Source organism: Salmo salar, chromosome 15 (assembly GCF_965601325.2).
Source record: "Salmo salar chromosome 15, fSalSal1, whole genome shotgun sequence".
Taxonomy (NCBI): domain Eukaryota; kingdom Metazoa; phylum Chordata; class Actinopteri; order Salmoniformes; family Salmonidae; genus Salmo; species Salmo salar.
The window spans coordinates 70,356,203-70,379,345 of NC_138305.1; the positions used below are offsets into that span (position 1 = coordinate 70,356,203).

General features: G+C 43.4%; 1 protein-coding gene across 1 annotated transcript; it reads left to right on the forward strand.

Annotated features, from left to right (window-relative positions):
- Positions 1–11,280: 11,280 nt before the first annotated feature.
- On the forward strand, positions 11,281–21,214 carry LOC106571933 (translocating chain-associated membrane protein 1-like 1). Its single transcript, XM_014145507.3, has 11 exons — positions 11,281–11,642; positions 12,088–12,148; positions 12,289–12,407; positions 12,741–12,857; positions 12,967–13,025; positions 13,642–13,726; positions 15,534–15,604; positions 16,823–16,927; positions 17,343–17,486; positions 17,633–17,793; positions 17,901–21,214. The coding sequence occupies exons 1-11, from the start codon at positions 11,523–11,525 to the stop codon at positions 17,966–17,968; spliced, it is 1,110 nt and encodes a 369-aa protein (XP_014000982.1). The 5' UTR covers positions 11,281–11,522; the 3' UTR covers positions 17,969–21,214.
- The last annotated feature ends 1,929 nt before the right edge of the window (positions 21,215–23,143 follow it).

A 23,143-nucleotide genomic window follows, 5' to 3' on the forward strand; every position in this document is an offset into this window, starting at 1 on the left:
CTCGGTTACCCCGTAAACTCTGGGAATAGACGGCACAAGACCCATAGACTCCAGGGCTCTGACCAGCGAAGGTATAAACCTGCAGGACCACAGTCTTTTCACCAGCACATCAAAATGGTTGAAGAAGTAGTATCTTGGGGGCTCTTATAAACACTGATGCCGGCGCTGGCTGGGGTGATTGATCTCACAACCGATGCATTTTTCTCGTATATACTCTCCAATCACCACGTTTAAAAGTGTGGCTACAGAGGCCTTGATGGTGTCCACAAAAATAGTACTGACCACCCAATCAAACACATCCTCAGGCTGTGTACATGTAGTGGGTGTCGGGGGTCTTGGCTGGGGGGAGTAGAATGGTTGGCTGCGAGGCATAGAGTCCTTAGGGTTTGGCCCCCATGACATATTCCAGTCCTGGTACCAGTCCTGGTATGTTGTATGAATATCCATGGTATATGCGGAAATGCGGAAATAAAGAACCGGAGGAGTTAAGGGCACTCCTTTTATTGTTGAACCAGTCCTATGGGGGTCAGGGCATGGTTAACGCAGCCGCGTACTTAGTTTTCTTCGGGGGCTGACCCTTCTGAAGATGACCCTTCTTGGGGTTCCTTTGAATCATAATCCTCAGGATTCGTATATATTATGCACTTCCTTAGCCGAACAATGCTCTGACGCTGTTGGCTCTGTACAAAAAGAGCGTCCAACAACTCTAAGATTTTTAATTCCATTAGATCCCAACTTTTAAAAGGAATAAGCATGCGCAACCTGAAATCCCCAGTCAGGCCACCATCACGAATGTTTTGGTTGCGGGTTTCCTCGTTGCTGATATAGAACTCCACGCAGCCACAAGGAAGTCCATTCTTTCTCTGTATTTTCACCCTGTGAAATACTCTTCCTGAGGAGTCTGGGGTACCTTCCCAATGGGTCTCGTAGCCCGTGAACAAGCTATACCCCTTTGTGATAACTCTCAGTTCGGGACACACAACCTTGCGAAAAACCGACCAGTCTTCAACCCCGTAGTCCACTCCTAAAGTCTGGTCTATATATTCTTCACCTTCGGCTACGGTATAGAGTTTCACTCTACAGGCCTGGTAATCATACTGATACCCCCAGTGCTGTCCATTAGACATCAACACTTGATCTTTCAGGGCAGTTGCGGGCGGTATTTGGGTTCTATACATACTTAGAAACCGCTTTTTTGGCGCATCATATATTGTTGCTTTATACTTGGTCTTTTCTCTATGTTTCAGCCGCGGTCCTGCTTCCGTTGTTACGGTCACCACTGCTTTGCCACTGATCACAAAATCCATGTTTATTTTTAAAATCTTGTTTAGTGTTCTGGGGCCGCATGTGTTGTTCTGAGGTAGTTGTTTGGGCTATTTATAGATGGGCTATGTACAGGTGCAGTGATCTGTGAGCTGCTCTGACAGCTGTTGCTTAAAGCTAGTGAGGGAGATAAGTGTTTCCAGTTTCAGAGATTTTTGTAGTTCGTTCCAGTCATTGGCAGCAGAGAACTGGAAGGAGAGGTGGCCAAAGGAGGAATTGGCTTTGGGGGTGAAAAGTGAGATATACCTGCTGGAACGCGTGCTACGGGTGGGTGCAGCTATGGTGACCAGCGAGCAGAGATAAGGCGGGACTTTACCTAGGAGAGTCTTGTAGATGACCTGGAGCCAGTGGGTTTGGCGACGAGTATGAAGCGAGGGCCAGCCAACGAGAGCGTACAGGTTGCAGTGGTGGGTAGTATATGGGGCTTTGGTGACAAAATGGATGGCACTGTGATAGACTGCATCCAATTTGTTGAGTAGGGTGTTGGAGGCTATTTTGTAAATGACATCGCCAAAATTGAGGATCGATAAGATGGTCAGTTTTACGAGGGTATGTTTGGCAGCATGAGTGAAGGATGCTTTGTTGCGAAATAGGATGCCAATTCTAGATTTAACTTTGGATTGGAGATGTTTTATGTGAGTCTGGAAGGAGCGTTTACAGTCTAACCAGACACCTAGGTATTTGTAGTTGTCCACATATTCTAAGTCAGACCCGTCCAGGGTAGTGATGCTGGACAGGCGGGCAGGTGCAGGCAGCGATCGGTTGAATAGCATGCATTTAGTTTTACTTGTATTTAAGAGCAGTTGTAGGCCACGGAAGGAGAGTTGTATGGCATTGAAGCTCGTCTGGAGGGTTGTTAACACAGTGTTCAAAGAAAGGCCAGATGTATACAGAATGGTGTCGTCTGCGTAGAGGTGGATCACTATGAGACATTCGGCCATTTCTATCACTCATCGAATAAATCCATGAAATTAGTGTTGGGCACGGATATGGAAAAGTATATATATTGACATCAGTAGCATTTTTCAATTTGATATTGATATCATATCGGTTTGTAGAAAATACATTGCAACTGTGTTGAATGTTCCCTTTTGTGTGAAGTCCAGACAAGTGCTTGAGGATTGCCCATTGGGCCACGTGTATTCTGGTGACATAAACCTACCATACAATGGGAAGCCAATCCCATTGTATTCAAAACTGGGTAGGTAGGTTTATTTATCAGTAGGCAATTGAGTATGCATAGCAGCCTGTTTTAGTTTGATTTTTTAAGGTATGCTAAGCAGTCTGTGATAAGGTCTGTGTGAGGGCTTTTGTATGCAGGAACAGTCATGTATGATTTTTTACAGAATAGGGTAGGTTAGCAGGAGTAATAAACTGTTATCATGATATACCTTGCTCATATCGATATAAAACATTTTACATTTACATTTTAGTAATTTAGCAGACGCTCTTATCCAGAGCGACTTACAGTAGTGAATACATACATTTCATTTTAATTTCATGCATTTTTTGTACTGGCCCCCCGTGGGAATCGAACCCACAACCCTGGCGTTGCACACACCATGCTGGCGTTGCAAACACCATGCTCTACCAACTGAGCCACAGGCTTTACCGAGCAGTACAAAAGTAAGATCGCACAGGGGAAAAGGGCTGCCTAAGTATGGTTCCCAATCAGAGACAATGAATGGCAGCTGCCTCTGATTGGAAACCATACCTGGCCAAAACATAGAAATATAAAACATAGAATGCCCACCCCACACCCTGACCTAACAAAATAGAGAAATAAACCGTCTCTCTCAGGTCAGGGCGTGACACTACAACACTTTATTCACTCTGTGCAGCAAACACTGGACAAGCAAGAAGCTTCAAAGGTTGAAACTATTTTACGGCGGTCTGACAAATCTCTAAAGTTGATATCCAAACTGTATCAAGGGTTGAAAAAGGCTTTTCCTGATGACACAAAACATGTCAAACAAAAATCTGAGGAAGACCTGGGAGACGCTATGGATGATGATGAATGGATACAGATATGTTAGAATGCCCGCTCATGTTCATATAATCTCAGACATAAATTACCGCAGTTTAAAGACCATCCATAGAACGTACTATATGCCAGTGAAACTGAATATCATACACTCAGAAATATAATTATTCTGCTGGAGATGTAAATATATTTGCATATATGATGGTCTTGTGAACGGAGGCTGAATTTGGGAAAAGACTATATTCGTCTATCTCAACATGTCTACAGATTCTTCCTGTTTTTATTTGCTTGGAAATGTTGATACTGGAGACTGTTGTCAGGTTAAAAGAGCTCAACAGTACTATCAGGCCTATGATATGAATTAAATGGAGGATGTACTGTTTGTGTGTTAATGTGTCGGTGTATGTGTCTTTACATTTTTGTTACTTTTGTTTTCCAACCCTTTCCCTTGAGACATAACAAAAAAAGATGGGAAGGAAGTTGTGTTATCAAAATCGAATCAAATGAAATGTTACATGCGCCGAATACAACGGTTGTAGACCTTACCGCGAAATGCTTACTTACAAGCCCTTAACCAACAATAGAGTTAAGAAAAATATTTACTAAATTAACTAAAGTAAAAAATAAAAGAGCAACAATAAAATAACAATAGCGAGGCTACAGTATATACAGGGGGTACCTAGTCAATGTGCGGGGGTACAGGTCAGTCGAAGTAATTGAGTCAATATGTACATGTAGGTAAGGGTAAAGTGACTATGCATAGATAATAGATAATAAACAGCGAGTAGCAGAAGCATAAAAAGGGGGGGGGATAGTCCGGGTAGTCATTTGATTCGCTGTTCAGCAGTATTATGGCTTGGGGGCAGAAGCTGTTAAGAAGCCTTTTGGACCTAGAGTTGGTGCTCCGGTACCGCTTGCCATGCGGTAGCAGAGAGAACAGTCTATGACTAGGGTGGCTGGAGTCTTTGGCAATTTTTCCTCTTCCTCTGGAGAGAGTTGCGTTATTGACTAGACTGGTGGGGGTCGGGCGTGCCGGCGACTTATGCTGGTTGGGCGGTCTGGATGAAATTTGATATAGAGAATGCTTTGATAAATATAATCAAAAGTTACGTCTTTGCACTTTATTTGTAAGAGTTGTTCATTTGTTAGGCTATTAGTTAAAGGTGCAACACAATATTGATTAGTGAATTATCATTGATCTATTTCAGTCTTGTCAATCACTTAAACATATTTAATAATGATCTCTTAACTAGCTTGATGACTGTGGTCATTTTTGCTTACTTTTTGTTGTTCTAAATAGAGATGGCTAAAAGGGCCATGGGTCATATTAGATTGTGTAGAAGTGCAGGAAATGAACTTGAGATGCCCAAAAAAATTGAAGGACCCCCAGACCCCCTCCATGTTAAAAACCAAAGTTACGCCCGTGGGTCAAGTTAATGGAAACATAGCTTGTGAGTTGTCTGAGTGGGGAGGGGAACACTGAAAACGATCTGGTATTGGCATAGGTTTGGAACTGTCTATGTTATTGGTCTACTAACCAATTTACCACATGGTGATGTCACCATGAAAAGCTGAAACTCCCCCCCCATGTAAACCTGCTGATTTTGGTCTCCGAGTGGCGCCCAAAGGCATTGCATCTCAGTGCTAGAGGCGTCACTACAGATCCTGGTCCGATTCCAGGCTGTATCACAACCAGCCGTGAATGGAAGTTCCATAGGACGGCGCACAATTGCCCCAGTGTCTCCCGGGTTAGGGTTTGGCCGGGGTAGGCCGTCATTGTAAATAAGAATTTGTTTCTAACTGACTTGCCGAGGTAAATAAAGGTTAAATAAATATAAAATAAAAGAAGGTCCTGTGTAAGATTGTATTTTCAACCAGTAAATAACACTGATGAAATTGTTTCACACTTTTACAGTGTTAGTTTAATCAGCACCTCCATTAGGGCAAGGCAAGAGTGCATGAAAATCTAGTATGGAATGACATTTTATTTCACACTGGAAGCAAACAGAGTAATCTAAGAAAACATGTTAAGGTGTTGTCGTGACATGACTATCATTAATGTGATGACTGCTATTTATCAAATAATTACCTACTACGTTTAATTATTACTCAATTAAATTAATCATGTAAAAATTAACTCATTAGGAATTTGGGGCACCACGGGAAAAGTTTATTTAATGAGTTACCGTCTCCCGAATTAACTCAAGAATATATAGATATCGCACCAGTCATCAATTAATAATTTCCTCATATTAGTCTCATTCTGAACGTCGTTGACTTCTTGAATCTGCACAAACCCGAGTCTTAATAATCATTCCATACCACACAAATTGATTTGATTATTTTTGGTTAGAAATGTAATATAATGATGACAAGTCCCTAGCAGACTAATACAATAAGACACTTGTTACACAAGATGGAGATTTAAAGAGAGCAAGAGAGAGAGTGCGAGAGAGAAAGAGAAACAACACTTGGATTCACTTGTAAACTACGCTTAGTTTAGCCCTAATACTTTGCCCCGAACTGCCGTTCTTTTGGGTAAGAAGTAATGTAATGATCTATTTATGTGTTGAAGGTCTTCCTCGTGTATCTCTGTTGGGCCCTCTTCGGATGGCCTTGTCTTTCGTTCTCAGGTTTAAGTCTCTGATTGTCCACAAGACGTCACAATGTCCTTAGTTGTCTGTTTACTTGCACTCGTTCTGGAAGAGTGGTCTCCTGAGGACGGCTAAACTGTCATTGTCAAAACATATAGATTCAATGGTTGTAAAGATGGGGAGAGGTCTGGCCGTAATAAAGAGGTGCTCTGCTTTTTTGACACCACACTCCAAAAAGCAAGTTCTACAGGATCTAGTTTTGTCTAATATTGATTATTGTCCAGTCGTGTGGTCCAGTGCTGCAAGGGAAGACCTAGTTAAGCTGCAGCTGGCCCAGAACAGAGAGGCACGTTTTGCTCTTCATTGTAATCAGAGGGCTGATATAAATACTATGCGTGCCAGTCTCTCTTGGCTAAGAGTTGAGGAGAGACTGACTGCATCACTTCTTCTTTTTATAAGAAACATTAATGTGTTGAAAATCCCACATTTTTTGCATAAACTTACACATAGCTCTAACACACATACTTACCCCACCAGACATGCCACCAGGGGTCTTTTCACAGTCCCAAATCCAGAACAAATTTAAGAAAGTGTACAGTATTATATAGGGCCCTAATAGCATGGATCTTCCTTCCATCTCATATCACTCAAATAAACAGCAAACCTGGTTTAAAAAAACGGATAAAGCAACACCTCATGGCACAATGGATCTCCCCTATTTGACCTAGATAGTTTGTGTGTATGCATTGATATGTAGGCTATGTGTTCTGTCCTTGAGCTGTTCTTGTCATTCTGTATTATGTTTCATGTTTTGTGTGGATCCCAGGAAGAGTAGCAGCTGCTTTTGCAACAGCTAATGGGGATCCTAATAAAATACCCAAAAATACCAGAGTGGTGATGAAAGCCGTGTAGGGCATGATGATTTGAAGAGAATAACTTGAAGGTCCTACTTAAATTCACATTCTTAGATACAGTATTCAACCGTAGCAGTTACACAACCGTAGCATTGATTGTTAAGAGGTTCCTTTGTCTTCAACCTCGTGTTGTGTTTTCGGAGTCGCGACTATCTTAGCCCACACTGCAGCTGTGGTCCGTTTTAGTCAGCTATGTTAATTCTTAACTCAAATTCTTCATACCCTCGGGTAAAAATGGGTGCGTTTACGTCAGGCTGACACGCTCTCCGGGTTCCCTGGGGCGTGGCTAGTTACGAGGCAAGGTTCCACAATTTACTATGATCTCGTTAGAGAACTGAAATCACAATCTTATCGTCACAAAAACATTCTCTTTATCCTGGATATTTTCCACCCAACATAAAGTATGTAAACATGATATACACAGTATGAAAACTCTTCAAGTGACAATGTTTTCTTTATAACGTCTTCATGCAACTTTTAATGACGTCACAAAACAGGCATCATTCCTAATATTCTGATGTTAAAATCTATTGTCCCAGTGTCCATGGTTTGATGTTGTAGTTTTGGGCGGAAAACTCTTCATAAGACACAAAGACGATCCGATCACCCAAACTAGGCCCCAAAAGGAATCGTCTGCTGCTTATGGTTTACGATCAACGTGAGGTGTCATAAAACCCCCACATCCATCCCTCTCCACCTCTGTGGGAGAACGAGAGCTCTGTAGAGCTGATCCACTGTAACCTGATCTTTTGGATCCTCACAGGAGAGTCATGACACTGTTTTGTTTTTCCAACTGATATTCAACATGACAACAATAAATGTATGTATTGTTTTGGAAATCATATAAAATGCTAGTTAGTATAGAGTCCTTACATGACCCTACTCCATAAGCCAATATGTAATTCATATACAGTAATTATATTTTGCTTCGTAGTAGCCTAGTGGTTAGAGCGTTGGGCCAGTAACCGAAAGTAACCGAAAGGTTGCTAAATCGAATCCCCGAGCTGACAAGGTAAAAATCTGTCATTCTGCCCCTGAACAAGGCAGTTAACCCACTATTCCTAGGCCGTCATTGTAAATAAGAAATTGTTCATAACTGACTTGCCTAGTAAAATAAAAAGTATTCAGTTTCCCATGAAATAACACCATGCGTAGATCCTACTGAGTTTTCTCAACCACACTTCTACCTACACTACCGGTCAAAAGTTTTAGAACACCTATTTATTCAAGGGTTTTTCTTTATTTTTACTATTTTCTACATTGTAGAATAATACTGAAGACATGAAAACTATGAAATAACACATATGGAATCATCTACTAACCAAGAAGTGTTAAACAAATCCAAATATATTTTAGATTTTAGATTCTTTAAATAGCCACCCTTTGACTTCATGACAGCTTTGCACACTCTTGGCATTCTCTCAACCAGCTTCACCTGGAATGCTTTTCCAACAGTCATGAAGGAGTTCCCACATATGCTGAGCATTTGTTGGCTGCTTTTCCTTCACTCTGCGGTCCAACTCATCCCAAACCATCTCAATTTGGTTGAGGTCGGGGATTGTGGAGACCAGGTCATTAGATGCAACACTCCATAACTCTCCTTCTTGGTGGAGCCTGGAGGTGTGTTGGGTCATTGTCCTATTGAAAAACAAATGATAGTCCCAATAAGCCCAAACCAGATGGGATGGTGTATCGCTGCAGAATGCTGTGGTAGCCATGCCGGTTAAGTGTGCCTTGAATTCTAAATAAATCACACACAGTGTCACCAGCGAAGCACACCCACACTATAACACCTCCTCCTCCATGCTTTACGGTGGAAATACACATGTGGAGATCATCCATTCACCTACACCGTGTCTCACAAAGACATGGCGGTTGAAACCAAAAATCTCAAATTTGGACTCCAGACCAAACGACAAATATCCACAGGTCTAATGTCCATTGCTCGTGTTTCTTAACCCAAGCAAGTCTCTTCATATTATTGGTGTCCTTTAGTAGTGGTTTATTTGTTTAACACTTTTTTGGTTACTACATCAAATAAAATGTTATTGGTCACATAGCAGATGTTATTGCGAGAGTAGCGAAATGCTTATGCTTCTAGATCCGACAGTGCAGCAGTATCGAACAGGTAGTATCTAACAATTCCACAACAAAACTTAATATCTAACAAATTCCACAACAGAACCTAATACACACAAACTAGTAAAGGAATGGGATAAGAATATATAAATATAAAATATATGGATGAGCAGAGCGGCTAAGATGCAATAGATAGTAAAGAATAGATAGTGTAGGATACAGTATACAATATATACATATGAGATGAGTAATGCGAGATATGTAAATATTCTTAAAGTGGCATTATTAAAGTGACTAGTGTTCCATTTATTAAAGTGGCCAATGATGTCAAGTCTGTAGGTAGGGGTGGCTGTTTAACAATCTGATGGCCTTGAGATAGAAGCTGTTTTTCATCTCTTTTTCTGTTTTTCATGATTCCATATGTGTTATTTCATAGTTGTGATGTCTTCACTATTATTCTACAATGTAGAAAGTAGTTAAATAAAGAAAAGCCCTTGAATGAGTAGGTGTTCTAAATATACTGCTCAAAAAAATAAAGGGAACATTTAAACACATCCTAGATCTGAATGAAAGAAATAATCTTATTAAATACTTTTTTCTTTACATAGTTGAATGTGCTGACAACAAAATCACACAAAAATAATCAATGGAAATACAATTTATCAACCCATGGAGGTCTGGATTTGGAGTCACACTCAAAATTAAAGTGGACAACCACACTACAGGCTGATCCAACTTTGATGTAATGTCCTTAAAACAAGTCAAAATGAGGCTCAGTAGTGTGTGTGGCCTCCACGTGCCTGTACGACCTCCCTACAACGCCTGGGCATGCTCCTGATGAGGTGGTGGATGGTCTCCTGAGGGATCTCCTCCCAGACCTGGACTAAAGCATCCGCCAACTCCTGGACAATCTGTGGTGCAACGTGGCGTTGGTGGATGGAGCGAGACATGATGTCCCAGATGTGCTCAATTGGATTCAGGTCTGGGGAACGGGCGGGCCAGTCCATAGCATCAATGCCTTCCTCTTGCAGGAACTGCTGACACACTCCAGCCACATGAGGTCTAGCATTGTCTTGCATTAGGAGGAACCCAGGGCCAACCGCACCAGCATATGGTCTCACAAGGGGTCTGAGGATCTCATCTCGGTACCTAATGGCAGTCAGGCTACCTCTGGCGAGCACATGGAGGGCTATGCGGCCCCCCAAAGAAATGCCACCCCACACCATGACTGACCCACCGCCAAACCGGTCATGCTGGAGGATGTTGCAGGCAGCAGAACGTTCTCCACGGCGTCTCCAGACTCTGTCACGTCTGTCACGTGCTCAGTGTGAACCTGCTTTCATCTGTGAAGAGCACAGGGCGCCAGTGGCGAATTTACCAATCTTGGTGTTCTCTGGCAAATGCCAAACGTCCTGCACGGTGTTGGGCTGTAAGCACAACCCCCACCTGTGGACGTCGGGCCCTCATACCACCCTCATGGAGTCTGTTTCTGACCGTTTGAGCAGACACATGCACATTTGTGGCCTGCTGGAGGTCATTTTGCAGGGCTCTGGCAGTGCTTCTCCTGCTCCTCCTTGCACAAAGGCGGAGGTAGCGGTCCTGCTGCTGGGGTGTTGCCCTCCTACGGCCTCCTCCACGTCTCCTGATGTACTGGCCTGTCTCCTGGTAGCGCCTCCATGCTCTGAACACTACGCTGACAGACACAGCAAACCTTCTTGCCACAGCTCGCATTGATGTGCCATCCTGGATGAGCTGCACTACCTGAGCCACTTGTGTGGGTTGTAGACTCCGTCTCATGCTACCACTAGAGTGAAAGCACCGCCAGCATTCAAAAGTGACCAAAACATCAGCCAGGAAGCATAGGAACTGAGAAGTGGTCTGTGGTCCCCACCTGCAGAACCACTCCTTTATTGGGGGTGTCTTGCTAATTGCCTATAATTTCCACCTGTTGTCTATTCCATTTGCACAACAGCATGTGAAATTTATTGTCAATCAGTGTTGCTTCCTAAGTGGACAGTTTGATTTCACAGAAGTGTGATTGACTTGGATTTACATTGTATTGTTTAAGTGTTCCCTTTATTTTTTTGAGCAGTGTATATAGATTCTACAGAACCTACTGTATTGAGTATTCCCAACCCCACTTTTACCTTTGCACATAGAATAGTTGTTTCTCTAAACATTGAACATTGTATTTTTCTATAGTGTTCTTAAAAAATGTTTTCAGAAGCATATTTGTATTTGTTTTCATAAATTCCTCCCTACATTTGCTTATAAGCACAATACAAATGGACATTGATTAAAATGTAATACACCATCTTGATTGACTTATCCACGTTGCAGTTTTCAATCGCGGGCTTTTATTTTGACGGTTTCCTCATTACCATACAAAAGAGACGTCAGCATTTGTGCAGCTGGCAAAAATACTGCTGGACGTTTAACTGGCTTAGGAACAAATTGCGTGTTGTGTTTGGTAGATCTTTTGTCGTTTCTTACCTAACACATGACCTGCAATTTACCCAGTGTACTGGCAGTGGTGGAGGGAGCAAAAGAGGAGAGTTTGCGTCCGAGTGCAAGCGGGGCGGCGAGTGACTGAAGTGCGCCAGGGAGGGAGAGCTGTATCGGTCAGCCATGGGTTTCCGAAAGAAGAACAAGAGCCCGGCGGTGCTGAGCCACGAGTTCGTGATCCAGAATCACGCTGATATGGTTTCGTGTGTGGCTATGGTCATTCTCCTCGGCCTGATGTTCGAGGTACAATGTTAAATCCTGGGATGTATGCTGTATAGGTAGGCAAATAACTAGGTTGCAGGCATCGTCTCAACTATGATGACGAGGGGGCTGGGCGCAAGCCTCTCCCCTTCTCATGTGTCACACTGATTGCACACGGGGAGGCCCACTGTTCAAGCTTGTGGCTGCCTGGTCAGCTGGCGTTTCACACAACCTAGTTCGCTATCTAATATTGCCAAATGGATTGTTAGCCAGTTAGCTTTGAAATCTATCCACATTACAGCAAAAGACGGGACTTGTTTTCATTAACCACCCAACCTCTGCCTAACACATTTTACTGTTGTTGACTCTCACACACGTTTGCATCAGGAAGAACCACCGTTGTTACAAACTGCCGTGTCAATACCATTTTGCTACATGAGAATTTGCATGCACATCATTGCTTCCCATCTTATGTCCTTTATTGTAGGTGACAGCGAAGTTTGCCATCACGTTCATCACTGTCCAGTACAATGTGACTCAAAGTCTTGGTAAGTTTACATTTTGTCTTTGTATCTATTTTTAAAACAAGATAATTGGATTGTATTACATCATTTAGTACTTGTGTCCAGTACATTGTGTTTGAAGCCTTGGGCCATGTTTTTTGTTGTTGTTCTTTGTGTGTTATCAGATGAGAGGGCTGAGCCCGTGAACCTGTACCAGTATGGTCCTAAAGACATGGCCACTGTGTTCTTCTACCTGCTCATCGCTGTCATACTCCACGCCTTAATACAGGAATACATTCTCGATGTGAGTGGCTATGCACACAGACCCTGACACACTGTGTGACCTGAGAGAGAAAGCGGGACCTCTGTATAGGTCCTTGCTCTACAGAACACATATGTCACTGTGTATGCGAGAGAGAGAGTGTGTGTGTGTGTGTCCCCTTCTTTTCCATCTCTCTGTGTGAGTCATAAAATAAGGTCTGGCCTTCTCTCTCATCAGTCTTATCCTTCTCACCCTCTTAGCCAGTCAAATAGCACCCCCCGCCCCCCCCCCCTCCCCACGTCCACTACACAGCCCACAACAAATGATAACTCACACGTTTCCCAGCTTCTCATGTCCTGTTCTCTCTGATTTCAGAAAATGAATAGGCGGTTGCATCTGTCAAAAACCAAACACAGCAAGTTCAATGAATCGGGACAGCTTGCTGCCTTCTACTTGATCTCCTTCATCTGGGGCTGCAGCATCTTAACAGCGGTAAAAAGGCCAACGAAGCACTGCCAGGGAACATTGTGTGACAAGACGAGCACTCCATCCCGTTGTATATTTTCTTTGGCTCACACCTTCTCTTCTTTTCATCTGTTAGGAGGAATTTGCAACAAATCCTACTTTCCTATGGGAGGGCTATCCACACACCCACATGGTGTAAGTAAGGATTTCTACATTCATTTTACACCTTCAACTCACTCGTTCATTATTTCAACAATATGTCAGTAGGACAGGGTAAGAGATTTATTCATCATCACTACTTGTTATTGTTTAGAGTTACCAAGTGTTCTTGAACGCCAGTTTTCTGGGAAGGCTCGGCTGTTTGAGTTGGCACATCGGACAGGCCTTGCTTACCCAGGGTGCATTGCAGCCCCAGTATTGCGTGTGGGGAGTACACTTCTGCTGTAATGGGCTGCCTCATCAAATCCATGTTAGATGTCAGGTTCCCCTGAAATATTTATTAAGAATGTGATGTTTTACTCAAACTAGACACACAGCGACAGGTGTCTCTCTCCCCATCCTTTCCAGATTTGTCATTATGTTACGAGGCATCTTATTTCTATGCATTTTAATTTGGGGAAATGGAATAAGCAGGTATGCATAGATTGTGAACTGAATATTTTCTCCCAAATTACATTTTTATTATTGATGGACTTTAATGTACCATCAAATAACATGTTTGTAAAATGCAGGTAACAGGATTGGAGTTATCATGGTCAAACCTTCCAATCATATCCACTCCTTCTGCCTGCCTGTAACCTGTCCTCTGCAGCTTTCAGGTGAAGTTCTTCTACATTTGCCAAATGGCCTACTGGCTCCACGCCCTTCCTGAGCTGTACTTCCAGAAAGTGCGAAAGGTAAGCGTCCATGATCGCACCATGGGTTAGGTCCTAAAGATGACCCATCTGTTATTTTAAACACGGAAGGATATGTCTTGTTATACTGTAATTGTGCTACGTCTTGTGACTAATTCCCCAATGGTTCTATATACACTGCTCAAAAAAATAAAGGGAACACTTAAACAACACAATGTAACTCCAAGTCAATCACACTTCTGTGAAATCAAACTGTCCACTTAGGAAGCAACACTGATTGACAATAAATTTCACATGCTGTTGTGCAAATGGAATAGACAACAGGTGGAAATGATAGGCAATTAGCAAGACACCCCCAATAAAGGAGTGGTTCTGCAGGTGGGGACCACAGACCACTTCTCAGTTCCTATGCTTCCTGGCTGATTTTTTTTTGGTCACTTTTGAATGCTAGCGGTGCTTTCACTCTAGTGTTAGCATGAGACGGAGTCTACAACCCACACAAGTGGCTCAGGTAGTGCAGCTCATCCAGGATGGCACATCAATGCGAGCTGTGGCAAGAAGGTTTGCTGTGTCTGTCAGCGTAGTGTCCAGAGCATGGAGGCGCTACCAGGAGACAGGCCAGTACATCAGGAGACGTGGAGGAGGCCGTAGGAGGGCAACAACCCAGCAGCAGGACCGCTACCTCCGCCTTTGTGCAAGGAGGAGCAGGAGAAGCACTGCCAGAGCCCTGCAAAATGACCTCCAGCAGGACACAAATGTGCATGTGTCTGCTCAAACGGTCAGAAACAGACTCCATGAGGGTGGTATGAGGGCCCGACGTCCACAGGTGGGGGTTGTGCTTACAACCCATACCGTGCAGGACATTTGGCATTTGCCAGAGAACACCAAGATTGGCAAATTCACCACTGGCGCTCTGTGCTCTTCACAGATGAAAGCAGGTTCACACTGAGCACGTGACAGACGTGACAGAGTCTGGAGACGCCGTGGAGAACGTTCTGCTGCCTGCAACATCCTCCAGCATGACCGGCGGTGGGTCAGTCATGGTGTGGGGTGGCATTTCTTTGGGGGGCCGCACAGCCCTCCATGTGCCTGCCAGAGGTAGCCTGACTGCCATTAGGTACCGAGATGAGATCCTCAGACCCCTTGTGAGACCATATGCTGGTGCGGTTGGCCCTGGGTTCCTCCTAATGCAAGACAATGCTAGACCTCATGTGGCTGGAGTGTGTCAGCAGTTCCTGCAAGAGGAAGGCATTGATGCTATGGACTGGCCCACCCGTTCCCCAGACCTGAATCCAATTGAGCACATCTGGGACATCATGTCTCGCTCCATCCACCAACGCCACGTTGCACCACAGACTGTCCAGGAGTTGGCGGATGCTTTAGTCCAGGTCAGGGAGGAGATCCCTCAGGAGACCATCCGCCACCTCATCATGAGCATGCCCAGGCGTTGTAGGGAGGTCATACAGGCACGTGGAGGCCACACACACTACTGAGCCTCATTTTGACTTGTTTTAAGGACATTACATCAAAGTTGGATCAGCCTGTAGTGTGGTTGTCCACTTTAATTTTGAGTGTGACTCCAAATCCAGACCTCCATGGGTTGATAAATTGGATTTCCATTGATTATTTTTGTGTGATTTTTGTTGTCAGCACATTCAACTATGTAAAGAAAAAAGTATTTTTAATAAGATTATTTCTTTCATTCAGATCTAGGATGTGTTGTTTAAGTGTTCCCTTTATTTTTTTTGAGATTTTATATATATATATATATATATGTTCATGTTCTTTATTCTCATCTTACACTGATACAGCAGTCATTAATAAAGGCTCTGTCCTGCTTGTTTCTCAGGAGGACATTCCCCGCCAGCTCTATTACGTTTTCCTTTACGTCTTCCACATCACCGGTGCCTACGTCTTAAAGTGAGTGTCTTTTTAGTGAAGTGGTTAGATAAGAGGATACATGGACTATTTGGACTATCACGCCGTTTGGACGTGTTTCCGCTTGCACTTTTATTTACGCCTATATTCCATGGCCTTGAGTGGGCCGTTCCGAATAATTGAATGAAGCAGCAGAACCTCTTTTCAATCCGAGAAAAGGGTTTGGTATGGCAGAGGGGTAAACGTACTCCATATCTGGGTGTTCCTGTCATTGCAATAAAGTGTGTATGATCAGCTGTGGATATTCCCTTATCGCCTCGTGACTGTGTGTGAGGTGGCCTGGTTTAGTGTGATGGGACTATGCAGACAACAAGGGAGGTATTCAAACTATGCCAGAGGGATACTGCAGTTAAAACAATCCCCTTATGTAATATATCCCGAAGAGAGTTTGTGTGCTGGGTGGGGGAGATGGGTGGGGTTAGTTGTAAACATTTCCTTACTTTGTCCTCAAAATACAGGCAGTCTTTTAAACTTACTACACACAGGTCACGTCTGACAAACTAATTTGTTCTGTGAAAGTGGCTATGGAAAGATTTAGTAGTAATGGCAGATGGTAGAATCATCAGTAGTACCTCTAACTGGTTTTTGCTGACTTCTGAACCTTGGCCCGATATTATGTAATGGCCCTCTGTCATCTCTCCTTCGATACCGCTGGTCTGGAAGACGGGGTAAAGGCAGCGCAGGGCAGTCATTTGATTCTAGTGCGCCACACATCTGTTCCTGATCACCGGGCATGACCGACGGGAGTCTGGGGAAGGAAGGAGGTCGTTCAAGACTATTTGCAAATCGCTTCAATGTGATGTATCCTGTACCCCTGTTGGGGCTGGCTGACTTTTCTCCATGTCCTCAATCGGCCTCAGGGTTGACATTTTCGCTAGTGTAGCAGAGCAGCACTCGCAGTGGTGCTGTTGTTACCAAATAAAACAACTGCAATATTTCTAATAGATCGGACACCTACTACTGAACAATATTGAAGTACTGCAGCTTATAATTGCATGCATCAGTTCTAGGCTGTTTTGGTAGATATGTATAAATCATTGCTACCATCTGGGTGTCTTTAAAAAAACTGCTTCCTGCTGCAAATGTGAATAATATTGAGTATTTCAGTGCTGTTAATCCCTGGACAAAAAATGTCATCTGAAGTTCTGCTATGTTTCACCTGGTGCTGTGCTGACTTCCTGTTTCCTGTGTGTTCACTAGCCTCCACCGGCTGGGCCTGGTGCTGCTTGTACCTCACTCCCTGGTGGAGCTCCTGTTCCACGCCTCGCGCCTGTTCTATTTCAGTGACGAGAACAAGCAGAAGGGGTATGGATTGTACACTGGCAGTAGAATCTGCATACAGGGTTTTGGAATTTAGTTTGAATTATCACCATCCTTCAGCAACTCACTCGTGTGATCCAATGGGAGCTTTTCCTATGTCGGCGTCCACAGATTTTTGGTTTGAATAACTTGGTAGTGATGGTGTCTTACATCGGGGTTTCCCAAACTGTCCTGGGGCCACCCCTGGATGCACGCCTAGTTTTTAACCCTAGCACTACACAGCTGACTCCAAGAACCAACTCCTCATCAAGCTTTGATTAGTTCAATCCACTGTGTAGTGCTAGGGCAAAAACAAAACTTGTCCCAGGATAAAGTTTGGGGAAACCCTGTCTTACATGAGCCTGTAGAAGATGTCTTGTAACCCCCCCCCCCCCCCCCCCCTCTGGTTCTCCTTTCCCAGTTTCACTTTGTGGGCGCTGCTTTTCGTCATCGCACGCCTCGTCACCCTCACCCTCTCCGTACTGACATTCGGCTTCGGACTGCCCCGTGCAGAGAACCAGGGATTTTCACTGGCGGAGGGAAACTTTAATGTGCTCACCGTTAGGCAAGTCATGTTCCTTTTAGGTCACTTTTTAATTTGCCCCCTCTCCCCTTCTGATTGGGGCCTTGAGCAAGTTAGAGGAAAAGTTCTAACTAAAAGAATAGAAAGCCTGCTCATGGCTGGTCCTCATGTTTCCTTCCCTGACTCAGGATGACATGCCTGGCGGCCATTTGCCTCACCCAGGCCTGGATGATGTGGAAGTTCATCAACTTTCAGCTGAAGAAGTGGAGGGAGCACAGCCAGAGCCAGGCTTCCAAGGTGAAGGCTATCAGCCCAAAGAGCAAGCCCCACAAGAAGGACCCAGCCCGGGGTGAGTCCCCCACTGCTGCCCACTCTAAACACCCACCTCCAGCCATTTGTAACTCTGTGACGCAAATATGTTTCTGACGTTGTTCTTGTTCCTTTTTGTTTTGTTAGGAGGTTCTGCCAACGGTGTGCTGAAGTCTGATGACAAGACATCGCCACGGGCAAGAAAAGCCTTGTAGAGATGAAGGGAGAGAACTGAGGGGGCTGCTCTCAATGTGACACTTTTCACCACTTAACTTACTGTTTGCCAAAACAACCACTTAAGCGCACAAAGAAACTAACTTAACCATCTCTTGAGTTAGAACCTAGTTTTTAACAGTTCTATGTTTTGATGACCTGATACGTTTGTGTTCAGTCGTTCTTTCTCAGGATGTAATATAGGTCGGGCATGGTCGACTGGTTAAATGCTTTAACTGGATAGAATGGTCAAAAAGTGTCCTTTTTGGAGAGGACTTCCTATTGCATCCATCTTTAGGGCCTGATTCTATCAAACTTGGTAACCGGTTTTATGAGGAAGTCAAACAAGCACTGTCCAATTTGCATTGCAAGAGTGCATGTCAGGATTCATGTTCTCAACTGAACATGTAAAAGAAAGAGTGGGGAAACGTTGGGTGTAAAGTTTTGCCTTTTACCTGGCTGTTGGTTTCGATTTGAATAAGGACCTCACCATTAACTCCTAAAAGGTGTCTGTTTACAACCTGTATTGTTACCTGCCTTTTGCCATATGAAACCTGGGCTATTATGGGATTGAGGGCACTGTTTGTCATTACTAGCCCCGTCTCACTGTCAGATTTACCAACTCTCCATCAGCCATCTTCAGACTCAACTGGCCTTCATCCAGAAATCTGAACTCCTGACGGGACATACTGTCTTTATCCATGCAGAACTAGATCTCTTGAGCAAATAGTGCATTCATGTAAGAGTAGGATTTGTTCAGGTGAGGTTTGTTTGTTTTCAGTTCAGGATTTCGATCCATGATATCTTCGTTAACAACGGCGATCCTTTCTGCGCTCAAGTTATTGTTAAGCTTCAAGGGTCATGGTTAGGTTTTGATGTGCTGTCATGTTTGAGTTTGCATATCTCAGAAGCATTCAGTGGTCTTTTTTCACATCTGCTGTAGGTTTTGAGTTATTTATTTCAGTCGTATCTTGCATTTTTTATATCATGCTTTGGCAACTCTCTAACCAGCATAGACAAGAGGTACAAAGTGAAACGCTTTGTCTCAGCGCTCAATCCAAATGATACAATACTCCTTTAAGTGTCCTTAAAATGTCAGTGGTGCGAGCTGTGAAATTCTCCTTGGGTTTCCTTTTCTGTTTGCCTTTTTTATATCGGGGTATATGATGGCAGGCAGCTGCTTCCGGAAACACCCACCTATTATACTGTACGTCCCATTCTCAGATGGGAGAGGTGTGTGTTGGTGCGTGTTTGAGCCTTTGTGCAGTGTTACCTGTGGTAATGCTTCTGTTGCGTCCGTGAGGAAGTGAATGCTCCACATGAGTCATGCTTTCGTCTTTGCTTTTTTTCTTGGTGAAAAAAAAACAAAAAAAAGTTGTTGCTCTTGTGGCATTATAGAATGCGACAGAACCAGTTTATAGACTTCCCTCATTTCCTTTTTAAGTCCTCTACCATGTATTGATTTAACCCTTGTTTGTTCATTTTCTAAAGGCCTTTGTAACGAAGACGATGATTGACAACTGAGTATATTCTATATAAAGTTAGTTGTTGGATGCTTACAACCTCTGGCCCTTCCTTAACCCTGTCCTGTATGAAAGAGATTCTGTGACTTCTGTTTTTCAAATTTGGGGTGACGGGGGCTTCTTGCTCCACCTTTCCAGTGATTTGGACACTTGTTATGTCCTACTGTAGACCCAATGCTGTTGCCACAAATAGGCCAGGTTACCAGTCCTGCTATGGTGAACCAGTGTGCCTAATCTCAACTCTGCTTCACCAACTTCTCTGACTAGCGTTATAGTTGGCTGAAGCATATACTGGTCTGGGACCAGGCTACTTGTTTGGTAGGTTGCATAGTGTTTTGTTATTTTTTTGGCAGGAAGTACTTGAGGAGTCGTGACTAGTTTCGTCCTCATAACGCTCTATCTTAAGTTGAGTGTGGATGACTTGTGTGGCAATGTCTCTGAGGAGGAAAGGTGGAGCAGAGGACTTTTTCTACCAGTCTGTACATTACTCTATCTGATGTTTAACATCTACATGAACCTAATGCTACACTACAAAAAATTGTCATTTTTTTTTTAAAGCAATTTTTTTATAGAGTTGAAGAACTTAAAGTTCACCAATATTCAGCACACAGATATAAATATACGAATATTATTTTGCATCCACATTGGCATGTTTTTATACATCAAAAGACAAAGCTTGCTCCCCTTTTTAAGTCAGGGTTCACATTTCAGTTTCATCATGTATATATTGAGTAGAGTAAATAAGAACCACTCTGCCATAAGATGATGCTCAGAAAGCACTATACGGAAACTGTCTACTGTAGTTTTATTGTATTCTACTGTCCATGGCACTAGGTAGCAAAGCTACTGTTTGATCAGCAAGGATCCTGATATGTTTGTTCTAAGGTGTATTTAAATCAGTTGGTCGTCCTACTCTTGCACTAGCCTGATCCCAGACCGGTGTGTCTGCTTCAGCCAACTTCTCTACTAGCATCACAACCATAGTCAGAGAAGTTGACTAAGATATTAGTATCTGATCAAGGACCAGGCTATTGCTGTCCCTGTAAAACAACACATTTCTCTTCACCTAGCTGGTGCATGCCACTAAAACATCTAAATATATACAATACTTTGAAGTGATAATTACAATAAAGGAAAGATGAGCATTTTGCCCTTCATCCATTCCTTTATGAATTGATTTGACGTCGTGATACTGTGTGAGGGGCCAAGTAACAGGAGTTTCTCTATCCATGTTAGGACGCGTGCTAACCCTCTCTGAGTTGACTTCTCACTGCTACAACCGCTATTGAAATATACAGTGTAGTGAAGCATAACACCGATGGATGCCGCTGTGTACTGTCAGCATGTTGGGTTGCAGCCTAGCGCGAGTCTTGACTGCTATGACCATTTGCCACCTTACCAGAGATCAATGGGCCAACACAATGCAAAGTCCCATGCTAATAGTTTATTAGTGTATGTCAGCCCTTTAGGTGGCAACAACCATTTGCAAATGCATCAATGGGATGTGTACTCCTTCATAGCAGCCAGGTACACAGAAAAAAAACATGGTTATGGTTCATGCACTGTCCTTGTTTTGTGTTGTTTTGCTGCTTGCTTCTATTTTTTTTTTTTTAAATGTGTTGTCTCTGAAATGCTCTGGAATGTATTTATGCAAAATCTTGGTATTTCTCAAGTTTCTTTGTTTGTACTTATTTCATGTTTGAATAAAGCCTTTGATTATCTGGAGTGATGGTGTCGCCTTTAGTGTGATTTGTTACGTAAACTAAAGGTTGAAGTGTTTCTACATATGTCGGCGGGGCAGTCATTTTAAAATGCTCATTACTGTATTAGAATGAGGAATGTCTTGTCAGTCGTACAGCAGGGGTTTATGAGACGCCTTTCAACTGATTTTTATATTGTTGTCTGCCCTCCCACTGTTTTTCTTAGTGGGGGGGGGGGGAGAGTATTTGATCCCCTGCTGATTTTGTACGTTTGCCCACTGACAAAGGATGTCTAATTTTAATGGTAGGTTTATTTGAACAGTGAGACAATAACAACAAATATCCAGAAAAATGAATGTCAGAAATGTTATAAATTGATTTGCATTTTAATGAGGGAAATAACTATTTGACACCCCCCCCCCCCCTCTCAATCAGAAAGATTTACGGCTCCCAGGTGTCTTTTATACAGGTAACGAGCTGAGATTAGGCACACACTCTTAAAGGGAGTGCTCCTAACCGCATCTTGTTACCTGTTAAAAAAAAAAAAAAAAAAAGACACCTGTCCACAGAAGCAATCAATCAATCAGATTCCAAACTCTCCACCATGGCCAAGACCAAAGAGCTCTCCAAGGGTGTCAGGGACAAGATTGTAGACCTACACAAGGCTGGAATGGGCTACAAGACCATCGCCAAGCAGCTTGGTGAGAAGGTGACAACAGTTGGTGCAATTATTCGCAAATGGAAGAAACACAAAAGAACTGTCAATATCCCTCGGCCTGGGGCGCCATGCAAGATCTCACCTCGTGGAGTTGCAATGATCATGAGAACGGTGAGGAATCAGCCCAGAACTACACAGGAGGATCTTGTCAATGATCTCAAGGCAGCTGGGACCATAGTCGCCAAGAAAACAATTGGTAACACACTATGCCGTGAAGGACTGAAACCCTGCAGCGCCCGCAAGGTCCCCCTGCTCAAGAATACATATACATACCCGTCTGAAGTTTGCCAATGAACATCTGAATGACTCAGAGGACAACTGGTGAAAGTGTTGTGGTCAGATGAGACCAAAATGGAGCTCTTTGACATCAACTCAACTCGCCGTGTTTGGAGGAGGAGGAATGCTGCCTATGACCCCAAGAACACTATCCCCACCGTCAAACATGGAGGTGGAAACATTATGCTTTGGGGGTGTTTTTCTGCTAAGGGGACAGGACAACTTCACCGCATCAAAGGGACGATGGACAGGGCCATGTACTGTCAAATCTTGGGTGAGAACCTCCTTCCCTCAGCCAGGGCATTGAAAATGGGACGTGGGTGGGTATTCCAGCATGACAATGACCCAAAACACACGGCCAAGGCAACAAAGGAGTGGCTCAAGAAGAAGCACATTAAGGTCCTGGGGTGGCCTAGCCAGTCTCCAGACCTTAATCCCATAGAAAATCTGTGGAGGGACTTGGAGAAGATCTGCAAAGAGGAGTGGGACAAAATCCCTCCTGAGATGTGTGCAAACCTGGTGGCCAACTACAAGAAACGTCTGACCTCGGTGATTGCCAACAAGGGTTTTGCCACCAAGTTCTAAGTCATGTTTTGCAGAGGGGTCAAATACTTATTTCCCTCATTAAAATGCAAATCATTTTATAACATTTTTGACATGCGTTTTTCTGGATTTTTGTTGTTGTTATTCTGTCTCTCACTGTTCAAATAAATCTACTATTAAAATTATAGACTGATCATTTCTTTGTAAGTGGGAAAACGAACAAAATCAGCAGGAGATCAAATACTTTTTCCCCCCACTGTATGTTCATCTTTAGATTGGTGTACCATCACACTCTCTTGCTTAATTTTCACTACATGGATACCAATTTTTTACTTCTGCAGAAAAGGCTCACATTTCTATTTTGACTTAATCTCAAAAGAATTTCCTTGATGATTTTTGCCATCCTCTACTTGGAGG